Source organism: Sciurus carolinensis, chromosome 1, assembly GCF_902686445.1.
Source record: "Sciurus carolinensis chromosome 1, mSciCar1.2, whole genome shotgun sequence".
Lineage (NCBI taxonomy): Eukaryota > Metazoa > Chordata > Mammalia > Rodentia > Sciuridae > Sciurus > Sciurus carolinensis.
Genome location: NC_062213.1, coordinates 198,353,908 through 198,369,169, shown reverse-complemented (window position 1 = coordinate 198,369,169; position 15,262 = coordinate 198,353,908). Strand labels below are relative to the sequence as shown.

The window sequence follows — 15,262 nt, the reverse complement described above, 5'->3', positions numbered from 1 at the left end:
CCGCCCCCGGACCGCCCCACGGTCACTTCCGGGCCGGTCGGCTCCGCCCCCAGCCCATCGCCCCGCCCCACAACCCGGCCCACGCCGCTGCTCCGCCCCCACGTCTCTCCGCCCTTGAGCCCTGGCCCCGCCCGCACGCCGCTGCTCCGCCCCCACGTCTCTCCGCCCTTGAGCCCTGGCCCCGCCCCACGCCGCAGCTCCGCCCCCTAGAACCCGCCCCTGAGTCCGGGCTTCCCTTCTGGGGGGGGCCCTCCCGCGGCAACCCCACCGCATGCAGGTACCTTTAGCGATTTCGCACCTTCCCCTAGCCTGCCGAAGGCCTCTTGCTTCAGGCACCGTGGAGACTCGGGGAGTCACATTAGTAGCAAAAGGGACAGCCCCGCCTGGAGCCCTATCTGTCCCGACTCATTCACCCCCTCCAGCGTGTGGCTTCCCTCTAAGTGCCTGCCCTGCAGCCAATAAAACTAAATGCCCCTCCCCTCCCATTCTTCCCTGGTTCTCAGATCCCACCGCTTTGCTTTCCAAAGGCGTGTGTCTCATTGAACCAAGGCTACCTTATAGTCTCCCATTCCCCTCTTCTCTCCCTCCCATCCTAGCACCTCCCATCAAGAAAAAAAAAAAAAAAAAACTGGCAGAAATCTAGACTTCTGAACGCTAATAGTTTTGTTCCGTTCATTTCCAAGTTTCAAAAATAATTGTTCTATTGAGCCTCTGCTAAATCGCCACCTTTGTGCTAGTCACTTTACATGCTCTATGTCACTTATCCCTGTGCCAGCAAGTCCTGCCAGGGGAAAAGTCTTTGCCCGATTTACAGATGTGGACACTGGGGCTCAGGGAAGTGAAGTCAAAGACAGGCAGAGATATGAACTCAAACCCTAACCCGACTACACACACTTTTATCCCTGTGCTACTGAGTATTGAACGTAGGTGTACCACTGAGCTACACCCCCAGCCCTTTTTATTTTGAGACAGGGTTGTTAAATTGTTCACCTGGCCTCAAACTTGAGATTCTCCACAGCCTCCTGAGTCTCTAGACTATAAGCATGCACCACTACACTGGACTTGACTCTACCCACTTTAACCAAGAACCTACCTTGGAATATTTCAGAACACAAAACTACAAATGTAAAGATCTGAATTTGCTTCATGATTCAAAAATCAGGAAACACTTCATCCTATAGAATGAACATTCTGATAAACTGAGCAGTGGTGGTTGATTGTAGAGAAAAAAGATAAGGAAAGCAGAAAGAGGAAACAAAGCAGATTGGTTGTTTCAAAGTTATTTTCCTTGCACAGGTTAAAACAGAGACTTATCATGTTGGCTAAAACTGGCCTGTTTGGGGATTTGGCTATTATCTCTCTCTTTCCTGATTTCTCTGGTCATATAAACTGCCTGTCTTTGGCATGGTGACAGACTTTTGGCAAGAGAGACTATTTTGATCTGTTGGTGTTTAGTACTAGAGCTCAGTCCAAAACAATGGATTCTTCTAAGTTTGGCTTAACAAATGTGATCATGGTAGCTCAGGGGCTGGGGTTGATTCAATGATTAGAGTGCTTGCCTAGCATGCAATTGAGAGCCTCAGTTCAGTCCCCAGCACTGGAGAAACCCCAAAACAGCTCCTTCCTTTCACTTATTTCACATGTATTCGAGCCTGCATGTGCCAAGGTCTGTGCAGACGTGGAGAATATAGAGGTGGACCATACTGATAAAATCCTTTAAGGGCTGAGGACGTACCTCAGTGAAAGAGCCTTGCATAACTAAGGCCCTGAGTTCCATCTCCAGCACCACAAAAAAAACCTTGCCCTCAGGAGCTTACATGCCAGAGGGGAGACAGATTATAATCGCAAAAGGATGGGAACCAGACCTCAGCGGATTCAGAGAAGATTTTCTTCCCTCGCAGACTCGGGCACCACTGAGGGCCCATTTTCCGGATGGGAAAATAGCCGTCAGTTACAGAGGGGATTTTGGTTTTACAGGGTACAACGATGTAATCTTTGGAAGCTGTGTACGTGCAGCTTTGACCATCAGCGGCTAGTTGAACAGGTTAAAACTTTCATTTAGGAGGGTAGTCATAAAAAGGTTGAAATTCATTGTTGTCTGGGGAGATAAGAGTCCAGACCCTGAGGGATGAGTACTCAAATGTGGCCCACTTGGTATTTAGGACTAATTTGCCATGGGGGAAGGTCAAGGTTTAGGACCCAGCATTCAGTGTCCGCCCCTTTTCCCCAGGGCCCATTATCAGGAAAGAATGCTCTGGGAGAGGTTTTAATGTTTGGCCAATTTTCTCCTCCCTCCTTCCAAGCCACACCGTCCCTCCATTTTTCTTGGTGAGCTGTCTTATAGGAATATTGTTTTCCATAACTCTTCACAGATCATAAAACAATATAAACGAATAAAAGGTACGAATAGTGATACATGAAAGGACAGAAAACTAAGAACAGGGCAGGGAGATATGAAGGCTTTCTTTGTACCCGCACGGGACCGCTGATGGTTCAGAGAAAGGTTACCTCATTCACCTGGACCTCCATGCATCCTAGGGTGGAGCTCCCTTACTGGTGAACAGGACTGGGAGTCTGGACTCAAGGACTTGGGTAAGTTCCTGCCCTTCTCTGGGCCTCAGCATACGGAGGAGTTAGACTAGAAAGGATCCCTACGGCCCCGTCCAACTCTGACACTCCAGGATTCTATGAATAGGGTTAAAGAGAACAGGGACCAGCTATCGCTTCCCCACCCTAGTAACCGTTGCTAGACGAGGGCCATCTCCTGGTAGGAGTGGAAAACCCCTCCTTGAATCGGGGAGGTCTTCCTGGCATCCCGTAATGCATAGCGACTTGGCCTCGCTAGGAGGCACGTCTCGGTCTCTTTGGTCACGATCAACCCTTTGGATCCAGCCAAAGAGTGCGCCTCGTTCCTATAGCAACCGGGCCAGGTCCATGCGTCTACGGCGGGTGGCAAGGGTCAAGATATATTCGCAAAGGAGAGGCTCTACCTCGGGTCAATCGGCGACTCTGGTGCACGGACCCTTTAAGTGTCACGTGCCTTCCCTCTGCCGGGTCCCCGCCTCTTTCCCCTCCCCTGCCCGGGGTGAGCGCTGGTGTGGACGGGAAGCTCCCGGCCCGGCGGATTAGCTGGAGTACGGACGCTGCAGCCGGTTGGGCTGGTGCCCTTTCCCGGTAACTCCTTCCCGGCGTGACGCGCGGAGCCGCGGACGCGGCGGGGCCGGGCAGGCTCAGGGATCTCCCGTCAGTTCCCTCTCGTCCCGGGTCCCCGCTGGGCCCGGGGGGAACCGGGAGCCGACAGGGCCCAGCCCAGGGCTCTCGGGGGCGGCGGGGGAGGGGGCCGCCTCCTGGAAGGTCGCGACCTGCGGCGGGAGCTCGAGGCCCGGCTGAGCCCTAGAGCGTGTCCCCGGGAGCCGCCGGCTGGTCCCGGGGATGCTGCACCGAGGGCGGGCAGCCTACCTGTTGGGCAGGTGGCTCCCTGCCCTGAGGCCGGCACCGTGGAGCTCGAGACTGTCCGCCAAGAACTTCACAACCCCCGCCCCGCACCTCTAACCGAAGGGACCGGACTGACACAGTTGAATAAGGCAGTGCAGCACTGCCTCTGTCGACCCCGCTCGGTCCTTTACACACCTTTAGTCCCCGTGGCGATCCTTCCAGGGGGTGTTATCCATTCCCATTTTATGAGTAAGGACACTGAGGCTTAGCAAGTTTCGATAACCCGTCCCAGGGAGGACGGTGGAGTCCGCTTCCCAAACCCAAGTGCTTACCCAGTAACCACATCGCCTTCACGTTCTTGTTTTTGCTTTAGGACAGAATGGAACAGGTTGTCTTAGGAAGAAGCTGCTTTAGGATTTTATTCGCCTTGCATGCAATTCTAAGCATTGGTCAGCAGATGAATCAATTTTGCGAGGCCTCCCAGGCAGCGTTAGTCTTCCACTTATCAAAAATTCACTGCTGTTAACTTCGCCCCTTTTGAGTGAAGTGTCACATTACACATTTGAACCTTAACAAGTAGTTTATGAGAAGTCAAGACGAACGTGACCCGTGGAGAAAGCATTGTATGTTATAACAAAGATCATAATCTTGGGGTGTGAATGTCTGTGATACCACCCTACCTTGCTCATTAACCCTCCAGGATTATTCCAAAACTTACAATGAACTCAATCACTACACTGACCACAGGTGGCGCTTAAAACAGTTTAAGACCATGCCTAGTCTTCAATCTTTGCCATTATTTCTCCTTTACCTAGAAAACTAAATATCAACCGCTTTTTCTCATCTGAAGTGTCCATTTATAATGACTGAATTGGTAATGATTAAATTAAAGAGAAGTTTGACTTTTTTCTGATTCGGATGGACTCGGTGAGAAAAAAATGGAATTGAGGCCTACTAAGTCTTGCTTAGAGTATTTCGCTTTTCTCCTTGTACTTACTGAAAGTCCAACAACTCCACGGCGATTTCATTCTGTAGTTTAGCACATGGTAAATCTTGTGACTTCATGAGTTTATTTAACATTGTCAGTGAAGTCATCTTAAGCCACATATTTTAAGATATCTGTCAGGAGAGATGAAATTATGTATTTGAGATGTAGTTGCCCTGATTATCCTACTTAGGTTTTCGCATTTTCACTTATTATTTCTTCATCTCACTCATTTTCAGTCATTCCTAAAGCTTTTCTAATCCAAGGATTCTGGAGAGCTGCTATTAAATTCTTATCACTCATCTTTTCATCTATAGTAGTTCTTAATTGTGATATTCAAAAGTGGTAGTGAGATTGTTGATTTTAAACGATACGGTCAAACAGCTTGACGTGTTTCCTGCAAAATAGCTTTTGTTTATTTTGTTTTTCATCTATATATCTTATACCTTTACCTAAAAAGCAAGACTTTCCAGGTTTCTACCACTGAAACTTACTGCCTCTTCAATCATTTCAGCTCTGGAAAGGAAGAGAAATGGAAGTGAAAAAATTGAGCATTTCCTGGCAGTTCTTGATAGTTCTGGTTCTGATCCTGCAAATTCTGTCTGCGTTGGATTTTGACCCATACAGAGTCCTAGGGGTCAGCCGAACAGCCAGTCAGGCTGATATTAAAAAGGCTTATAAGAAGCTCGCCCGGGAATGGTAGGTGAAACAAAGAAATGGAAGTTTAATATAAGCTAAGAAGTCTCAGCAAGGGATGGAAGCTGCAATCATAGTTAGCTTATATTTGTCTCTGTTTCTGTGTTCAATTTATATATACATATTTGTCTAGAATATTTATGTAGAACTAACATTTATGTACTATAATTTTCAGTGATAAGATTCAAGATTATATTTACTATGAAATTCCCTTTTAGGAATGCTTTGACTTAAAGACTTGCCTTAGTGCTATTAGCATAGTTAGTGTTAAACTAAAGTATGAAGAAACTTTAATTTTTTTAAACAGTGTAATCAACAATGAATAAGCTAACCTTCCCATGATATGCTATTCATAAACTAATTCTTTATGAGTATAATATCTGACAGGAACTCCGTATATCATGTTCTCTTAAAAAATCAAAGTGCTAAAGAATTCAACCCAGGGCCCCTCACACATGCTAGGAAATTGTTCTACCACTCAGCTACCTCCCCAGCCCCAAATTATTAATTTTTAAGCTTTAGTAAACAATTTAGGGCCAGGCACAGTGATGCACGCCTATAATCCCAGCAACTCTGGAGGCTGAAGCAGGGGGATTACACGTTCAAGCCAGCCTCAACAACTTGGCGAGGCCCTGAACAACTTAGCCAGGCCTGTCTCAAAATAAAAAGTAAAAAGGGCTGGGGTTGTAGCTCAGCCATAAAGGACCCCTGAGTTTAATCCACAGTACATACTCACAAAAATGTTCAGCGTAAGAGCTTTTTGCCTTCAATTTAAAAAATAATATTCAGGAACTGCGTATATAACTGTTAAAAAATTTTTTTAGTAAGATCAATCTTTTCTATTGTTGGCAGAATAACAGTAAATCTAAAACTCATTTTGGACAGACACCATTGGTTTTCCCACCAAAACTTTGGCCATGCCACAGAAGAATTGTTGGATTATGTAGCTATTGGGGAAGCAGCAGAAAGAAGGATAGAAAGAACACAGGTTGAAACAGCCCATAAGCAGTGAAGGAAAGTGTGTAATAGGTGTTGTCATTGAGCACCTACTGCATACTAGCGTTCAGGTTTTATGCATCTTATTTCATTGAAACCTTATAATTAACCTTTGAAAGAAGATATCCTTGGCCCTGTTGTACAGATGAGAAAATCAAGGCTCAGGGTTGGTAAAGGTGTGTTACCTCTGAGTTCCCTGGTTTGACCTCCGTGCCATTAGTTTTTTGGGGGGTTGTTTTGCTTTTGGAGGTTTTTTGCTTTTGATCATTTGCCCATCTGTACCCAAGTAAGCATGAGCAGGTTAGTGTGGGGTGAGGAAGAAGCTGAAGGAGAGCAGGAAGCCAGGCATGAGCCAAGCTGCCACGTGTGGGTGACTGTGCCTGACTCTGCGTGGCACCTTCTTCTTCATTAAGCAGATATGTCTTCGACTGGCCTAGTTGCAATTAAGGTAAAAGGTAGTTTAAAATATAAACTTTGAACCAGTTGCAGGTGCACACACCTGTAACCATAGTGGCTCTAGAGGCTGAGACAGGATCACAACTTCGAGGCCAGCCTCAACAATTTAGCAAGGCCCTAAGTAATTTAATGAGACTCAAAAAATAAAAGGGCTGGGGATGTGGCTCAGTGGTAAAGTGTCTCTGAGCTCAATTCCAAGTACAAAAAAAAAAAAATTATATACATAAATACACACACACACACACACACACACTTTGCTCTAATCGCATTTCAAACTCTTGCTTCTTAGTGTTTAAGGCAAAATATATAAGCCAGCAGTTAATCCACAAGGTGACAGCACACACTTGGACAGGGCGTAGCCTGGGACAGTACTTCAGAGCAGGAAAGATGGCTTGGGGCTGTGGGGCCTATTCAGTTGTACAGCTTTGACTTTTTAAAATCTGTCTTCCAGAGCTGAAAGGGGTGTTATGATATTAATTAAATGAGTCATATACTTCTCTTCTGTAATTAGATTCTCTCAAGGAGTAATTCATCACCTTAGAAATATATAGTGTCATCTAGAGAAAATCTAAAATTTTATTTTACTTTTATATCTCTACTGAACTGTTATTTTCTGCTGCTTTGGCCATGGCAACGTTTTATCACTTGGAATAGTTTCCGTTTCACTTCATAGTAGTTTCATAAGATTTCATGTACACTGAAAAAATCTGTTTCCCAGTTTGACCTTTCAGAATGAACTGTGGCAGGGAGGAGCAGTTGTTAGATCATATTTTACTAAGTGATGTATTAAATGCTTCTTGGACTTCACAGGAATCTTCCCTTGTTTGGTGAAACCACTTGAAATTGCCTTTTTCCTCTCAGTAAAACAGTATTTCTCTCACAATAATTAAGTTTTCTCCTAGATACTTTTCATTTGTCATCCATAATAGCAAAATAAAAATGTCCTTCTACCCCAACAAAAACAAATTGGTAAGACATGGTTCAGCCAACTGCATGGTAAATTATATCGTCTCCTTCTTTGTTATATTTTTCTCTTTGCTTTTTTCCTTTGGTGGTCACTGAATAGCCAAGAGGTACCATGCACAGTATTTTCTTCATTGGAATATAAAGGTTGCATATCATATTACAGCTCATGAGATAATTTCATATTCATTGAAAACAGCATTGGAGGATACTTTGGTAGGGCTCAACTTACCCTTTTCTAAATGATTTCAACTTTGCGGTATCTTCCCACATTTAGCAAAATGCTCTTTCTAAGCTGATGCTGTCTTGCGCTCTCCTTGGTTCTTGAGCCTTGACCATCCTGTGGCAGGATCCATGTTCCCTAACCCAGCTGCCTATGAGACTCTGCTTCAGTCTCCCGAAAAATCCCTTTCTACCCCTCTCCCCCAAGCTCTTTACATTAACTCATTTGTATGACTGCATAATTTTATCTACTCAACCTTTAGCCTAAATTTGAATATTGGAAAGACTTTGTTTTTTTTGTTGTTGTTTTTGTTGTTTTTGTCATTCAGAACCATGCTTTGGAGCCACCTTCTCCTTCTTTAAGTCATGCTGATTTCATTATTCCTAGCCAGGATTTTTTTCCCCCACTGACATCCATAGCAAGGATTAAATGGTGAAGGAGGAATGATGTCCACATTCAAGAGTCCACTATTTTGAAGTTTCCTTGTTTTTAGAGAGACCAGAATAAGTTAGTCAAATTGTAGATTTTATTTTTCCAAGACACATGGTATGTTTTTAGTAGTCATTTGCTTTCCTGTGAATTATTTTCTTTCTAGAACTTTTGCTGGGGGAGACAGTAGAGGTTAGCAGAGGTGGTTACATGAAGACTTTTGTTATACAGGGTCTCTTAATAAAATGAATGTTGAAAAATCAATCTATACAAAACACAGATTTAGGTCTTGGTGGGGCGCATGGACATAAATCTAGTCCCAACTTCCTGGGAGTTTAAAAGCCCCAAAGCTGAAATTAGTATAAACACAAAAGGATCATAGAGTAATACCCAACTTCAAGATGGAGACAGTTGTTACCAGCTGTAGATAACAGCAAATGTTGAAGATTTAGTTGATAGAGTTAAAGTAACTTGCATGAACTATAGATATTTTCACAACTTTAAACACATGGTCTTGGAAAGTCTTTATCCATTCATAGGTAAAAGGCAGAATAGACAACCAGAGTTGTAATGAAAACTAAAGTGTTCTAATGTGAAAGTTAGCAGCAAGATGCTCCTAGGAACCTGCATTACTGTGGAACCTAAAAGCTATGTCCCAGGCCTGCCTGTATTGTCACGAGACACACCTGCCTCCATATCAATCTAATGCGAAGGAATGTTGCCATCCTGGGAGAAAACATCAGTTCCTAGGATAAGGGATTTAGCCGGAGCCCACTTGAGCAGCACTAGGAAACAGGAAAGACAGGCACAAATCCCGCGTCTCAGAGAAGTGCCATGTCATCTGGTACTTTGAAAATGTACCCAACTGAAAGAAAATCGCCTATTTCAAAATTTCACTTATAGAGTCCTGTGAAGCTACTGATTGCTTCTACCACTTAGTTTAAGAAACTGTCCTAACAAAATGGCCTCCATTTGCCTCTGATGTGAACTGAGTATGTAAGGATGTTAAATAATGTGTGTAAAAAATTAAATCTTGTCTCACTAGCTGCCTCTCTGTGTTTCAGGCATCCTGACAAAAACAAAGATCCTGGAGCAGAAGACAAGTTCATTCAGATCAGCAAGGCTTACGAGGTACCGTGTCAAACTGTGGTGCATCAGCTAGCTCTTTGACTTGGGTGATCAGTTCTAGAATGTCCTTCCTGAAAAGCACGCCCTGACCCAGTTTCTGAATAATGGTGGAGAAAACCTACTTGCCACATCCAGTGTGTTGAAATAAGTGCCTGAACACCAGCTCTTAAAAAATCCTGCCTATTTTATTTTATTTTTATGTTTATTAGTTGGAGATGGACACAATACCTTTATTTTGTTTGTTTATTTTTATGTGGTTCTGAGGATCTAACCCAGTGCCTCACACGTGCGAGGCAAGTGCTCAACTGCTAAGCTACAGCCCCAGCCCCAAGTCCCACCTATTTTAAAGTTTTAATTAGAATTGTAAAATTACCCAGAATGTGGCTTTGTTATCTTTGTAGAAACTTATGTTAAAGACTCATGTGATCCCATCGGCTTGGGAGGCTGAGGTAGGAGGATCCCACATTCAAGTCAGCCTCAGCAACTTAGCAATGCCCTAAGCAACTTCACAAAACCCTGTCTCAAAGTAAAAAACAAAAAGGACCGGGAATATGGCTCAGTGGTTAAGTGCCCCTGGGTTCAGTCCCCAGTATCAAAAAAAAAAAAAAAAAATCACCACCATCTGCCTATATTTATTACAGTGACACAATGTTACCAATACATTTAAACACTAGGTTTTCATTAATCTTCCAGCATACCATCCCAAGAAGCTTGGTCTGGAATGAGCTTCACAGAGAATTCCCTGGCTTCCTGATAGTATTTGCTTCTGAACTCATAGGTTTGTCACCAGACGGGTCCAAAGAGGTCCCTTCGTAGGGGCAATGGAACCTCAGCTTGGCCCAGATAGACTCTTGACTTACAAGGTGGAAAAGAGAAATTTCAGGATGTGTGGGAAGGAGCGCACAAGCAAAGAGCAGGGCGTGCGCGCCTGGCCTTCTAGGAAGCTGAGTGACGCACCCAGGATGGAGCGTGTTGAGCACTTTCCTGGGCAGGGAAGTGCGGGCTCCCAGGCAAGCTTTTGTGAAAATCAAGTTCTGGGTCAACCATTTAATATTCGGGGTTCAGGAATGTTTCTTGTGTCAGCAGTTCAGCCATAAATCGGTGTGGGCACGTTGTGCAGTCTTTGGTGACACTGACATCGATCATGCCTTTGTTCTGGTTGATCTGGGCAGCCTGCCCGGGAGTGTCCTTCATCTCACTAAAGCAACACGCGTGGCCCGTCCTGCTCACAGATCGGGTCTCCCTCGAGGGTCTCTCGTTCTCTCTCCCCAAGAGCCCACCTAGCTCAGGTTGACTCATCGTCCGAAACAGATTCTCGAATGCTAGACTTCAGAGGCATTTTTAGGTAAAACAACGTCAACTAACAATGGAGTCCAAGGCCCTGGACTCCATTCCGTGGCTGCTCTGCTGTTCACAGCTTTCCCTGCCTGGATCCCAATGGGGAACTTTCCAGTCCCTAAGTTTTGACCAAGTTCGTTTTCTCGAGTCTGCGCCCTGGCGGCCAGGGTTGTGTTGTTTGTTTTGGAGAAGGGCTTCCCCACATAGCCCGAGTCTTTCATGCCAACTTGGGCGCCAGCGTCCAAACAACTGAAATACTCTGGTCTCCAGTTCTCTGCACTGTTTCTCTTGAAGAGAAGCTTCTCATATGTTGAGCCACGGTGTTTAGAGTAACTAATCATGTCCAGATCTCTCCCTTTATACTCTTCCCGCTTCTCCAGCTGCTTAAGAAAAGTGCTTTGGTTTAACCTTTTCGTGGTTTCAATTTCTTATCTTCCTTTCTTTATAGATTCTTTCCAATGAAGAGAAGCGATCACATTATGATCATTACGGCGATGCTGGGGAGAGCCAGGACTACCAGAAGCAGCAGCAGCGGGAGTACCGCTTCCGACATTTCCACGAGAATTTTTATTTTGATGAATCATTCTTTCACTTCCCTTTCAATTCTGAACGGCGGGACTCGATTGATGAGAAGTATTTATTACACTTTTCCCACTATGTGAACGAAGTAGTTCCAGATAGCTTCAAGAAACCCTACCTCATTAAGATCACCTCCGATTGGTGCTTCAGCTGTATCCATATTGAGCCTGTGTGGAAAGAAGTAGTCCAAGAACTGGAAGGACTGGGTAAGATAATTCTGTCCTTTGGGGGAGACTTATACACCAGGTGGCTTTAATCTTTCTTGAATTTTATGGTCCACTGGGGGACGGGAGCAGTTAGCTCGATCTCTCTTCACGGTTCATGGTGATCAGTGCTTTCCAAGGATTTATTTTTGCAGAGGAGAAATGTGTAAGCCACTTTGATTTTGCGTTACTGGAAGCTTTGTAGGTACATTAGATGCCTACTTAATACATAAAGAAGCTGAAAAGTTAATTATTGGTTGGATAAAGCAGCCCTCAGTATTGAGGGTTTTTTGGTTCTGTTTGTTTTGGCACTGGGCATTGAACCCAGGGTACTTTACCACTGAGCTACACCCTCCTCCGACCCTTTTTATTTTTATTTTGAGACACAGTCCTGCTGAATTGCCAAGGCCAGCCTCCAGCTTGTGATCCTCCTGCCTCAGCCTCCTGAGTCTCTGGGTTTACAGGCTGTGCCACCACACCTGTCTTCGGGCATCAATTTTAAAGCCAGTGGGTACTGCAGAAACTATGCTACTTGTCATTTCGCTGTGTTAGTTTCCTAGGGCTCCTTAACAAAATGCCACAGCCTGGTTGCCTGAACAAAGAGGTTTATTTTCTCACCATTCTGAAGGCTAGACGTCCCGGACCAAAGTGTCAGTAGGTTCGGTTTCTTCTGTGGCCGCCTCAGCTCGCAGATGACCAGCTTCTCACTGTGTAGCCACACTGTCGTCTCTCTGTGCATCTTTGTGTGTATCTTTACCTCCTCCAAGGACACCTGTCATTGTGGACGAGGGCTCATCCTAATGAGCACAGTTTGACTTAATTTCTTGCTGCAGGCTCTTTCTTAACTCAGGCTGCCTCAACAGAATACCGCAGTCTAGGCGGCGTAGATGGTAAGCTTACGTCTCGCAGTTCTGGAGGTGGTGAGGCCAAGGTGAGGGCGCCAGCGTGATAGGGTTTTCCTGGCCTGCGGGAGGCCATCTTGCTGTATCTCACATCTCTTATCTCTTCTTGTAAGGTCACTAATCCCATCATGAGGGTGACACCAACCCCTGCCGGATGGCATAAATGGGTGATGGCTTCAACATAGGAGTGTGGGGAGAACACAGCCCACAGCACTCTCCAGTGGCTGTAGGGTACAGATTAACCTCTGCTTTATCCGTATTTACTACTTTTTTTATTTTTATTTTTACTTGTCAATGAACCTTTCTTTTATTTATATGCAATGCGCTGAGAATCAAACCCAGTGCCTCCCATATGCTAGATAAGCGCTCCACCACTCAGCCCCAGCCCCATATTTACTTCTTAGTACCAGGAAAATATTAGGGAGTCAAGAATGATGTTTATTTTAGTCACTCCTAAAAGTTGGAATTACTGAATTACGTTGGTGTGTGTGTTTTATATGCATTAGCAGACCAATTCTCGAGTATCTGAAAAGGGACAAACCCAACCCTAGGGGCTGAGAGGCTTGGATTTCTTTGGAGGGAGCAGACTGCTAGAAATCACTGGTTCGTTTATTCTAAAAGAGATGCATTGAACCTGTTGCCTGGAAGCACGTGGGTCCTCAGGTTTGGTGAGGTGCTTTCCTGAGACTGAATGAAGCTGCCCTTGGAAGAAGCTGAGGGACGGAGTTTGGCAGCACCTGAAGTGTGGTAGGCAGTCAGGTGGTGTTTACCGTAGGCCGCCCGAGAATGAATGAGAGTCTAGATCAGGTGGCAGTCACAGAACTACACAGCTTCTTCATCACAAAGGTGGTGACATCTTATGCCGTGCTCCGTGGTCTACCGAAAACCAGTCCAGGAGCTGACACTGGCCCGTAGCAGAGCGTAACCACTAAGCCAGTGTGCGGTTAGGACCAAAATCAGGTCAGGCGGCCCTGGGCTGTGGCTCGGGTACAGCTCTTGCCTAGCACATGTGCAGCACTGGGTTCGATCCTCAGCACCACATAAAATTAAAAAAATAAAGGTATCGAGTCCATCTACAACTAAAAATATTTAAAAAATAAAATTAGATCAGGGCCCAGACTGCATTTTAAACACGCCAGGCAAACGGACATGGTGTGAGGCAGCACAGTGCAGTAGTTATAGCCATGGGCTTCGGGATCAGGTAGACCAGTGTTCACATCTCAACCTGTCATTTACTGTCTTTGTGTCCTTTTGACAAATTATCTAACCCAGGTTTCTTCACCTCTAAAGCAGGAGCAATAATGCCAAACCAGCAGTATTGTTATGAAGATTAAATGAGAAAAACTTATGCCAAGTGCCTGATAGGTACTAAGCACCTAATAATGAGCCTTAGGGAATTTCTAATTAACTGGGTTTTCTGGTTTACCAAAGTAAATTTGGGGGCAGGGGTGGCAGGAGTGGTACTGGGGACTGAACCCATGGGCATTCCACCACTGATCCACATCCCCAGCCCTTTCTATTTTTAGACAGGGTCCCATTGAATTGCTGAGGCTGGCCTCAAACTTGTGATCCTCCTGCCTTGGCCTCCCATGCCTGGGATTATAGGCTGTGCCCAGCACCAGAGTAAACTTTTTTTAAGTGCCTGTTTTACAAACCCCTTTGAAAATCTCTCTTGATGTTTACCCGACTGTCTTCAGCTCATTGATTACGAGCACTGCTCTTAACTTGTTTTGAACTGAGCCTTGAAGAGGGCTGGAGACTGGCTGGGCAGGAAAGTGAGGAGTGGCATCATGGCCAAGGGAGCAGGGCACCCAGGGACCAGCCGCAGCATCGTGGCCGGGTGAGGCTGTGGGCGAAAGAGGAGGAAGCAGGAAGAGTGCGCCAGGAGCCGAGGAGGAAGGAGCCTGAAAGGCAGGCCAGGGAGCTGGGCATGAAAGGCCCGTGGCAGAGGAGCAGCTTGATCAGTCTGCAGCCAGAAGCCAGCTGGGGAGGCCGTCTGAGGGGCATTTGCGGAAGGAGGGAATCGAGGCAGGGAGTGTACCAGCCCTGGCAAGAGAGCAGCCATTGACTGAGCCAGGGCAGCAGGAAGAGATGAGAGATGGACACGTGCAGGACCGTCCCGGAACCATTCGAATGTGAGCCATGAGAGGAGGATAAAGGGGTCCAGGTGGACTCTGCGCTGAGCTAGCCGGTTGCAGGGGATGCAGCAGAGAGGCAGTCGGCAGGGGAGAAGTGACTTGAAATAATGGAGTCGGAGCGCTCGCTGTGAAGGAAAGCCAGCTCGTGTCCACTGAGCGCCCTGCGCACGGAAGACCCGGGAGCTAACTGTACGGGACGTTTTCCCTTTGGCAACATTGAGATTGGCTGAGGATTCTTGACAGCTGGTGCCACGTGGTTGTGGTTCGGTGACGTTGAGATGAGGTCAGGACGGTCTCCACGGCTGTTCCCCGGCTATGAGGTGTCACCACACCTTAGGAAGTCACTGAGACGGTATTTCTATTTTGAAGGACAGGAGCAGCAGACAGCCCCAGAGATTAGCTGAGTGATCTGGGGAAGCTGGGACACCATCTCAGAATGACAAAGTACCTAAATTGCAGGGCGTGAAAGAAGTAGAACAGTCCTGCCCGGAGCAGAAGTGCCCGGCTCTTTAGGGGAGCGGACAGTGTGCCGCGTGGAAATAGCTAGGGTACAAAGCCGCCGCCGTTGGCAGCTGCGCCCGGGAGGAGGGCCCGGAAGTGGGCAGCGCCATCCTGGCCACACAGAGCGCACCACTTAGTCGAAGAGGAACTGAGTGTGCAGAGAATTAACACCCTCCTCACGTCTGCAAAGGCAGGAAGATATGCTGCTGAAGGAGACGAAGGGGGTACCCGGGAACTTCTCGCACATTCTGGTTTTTGTGTTCGTGTTGGGTTTTGGTGCAGGGGTTGAA

General features: G+C 46.2%; 1 protein-coding gene across 2 annotated transcripts in view; it reads left to right on the top strand.

Annotated features, from left to right (window-relative positions):
• The first annotated feature begins 3,080 nt into the window (after positions 1–3,080).
• Dnajc16 (DnaJ heat shock protein family (Hsp40) member C16) overlaps positions 3,081–15,262 on the top strand; it is a 36,772-nt gene continuing 24,590 nt past the window's right edge. Inside the window, exons 1-4 of one of the 2 annotated variants that reach the window (XM_047540035.1) lie at positions 3,081–3,174; positions 4,935–5,119; positions 9,248–9,314; positions 11,098–11,434. In XM_047540035.1, coding sequence (XP_047395991.1) covers positions 4,953–5,119; positions 9,248–9,314; positions 11,098–11,434 — 571 coding nt within the window. In that variant the 5' untranslated portion in view covers positions 3,081–3,174; positions 4,935–4,952. The remainder of the gene's footprint in view (positions 3,175–4,934; positions 5,120–9,247; positions 9,315–11,097; positions 11,435–15,262) is intronic. The other variant, XM_047540046.1, reaches the window with a different exon arrangement.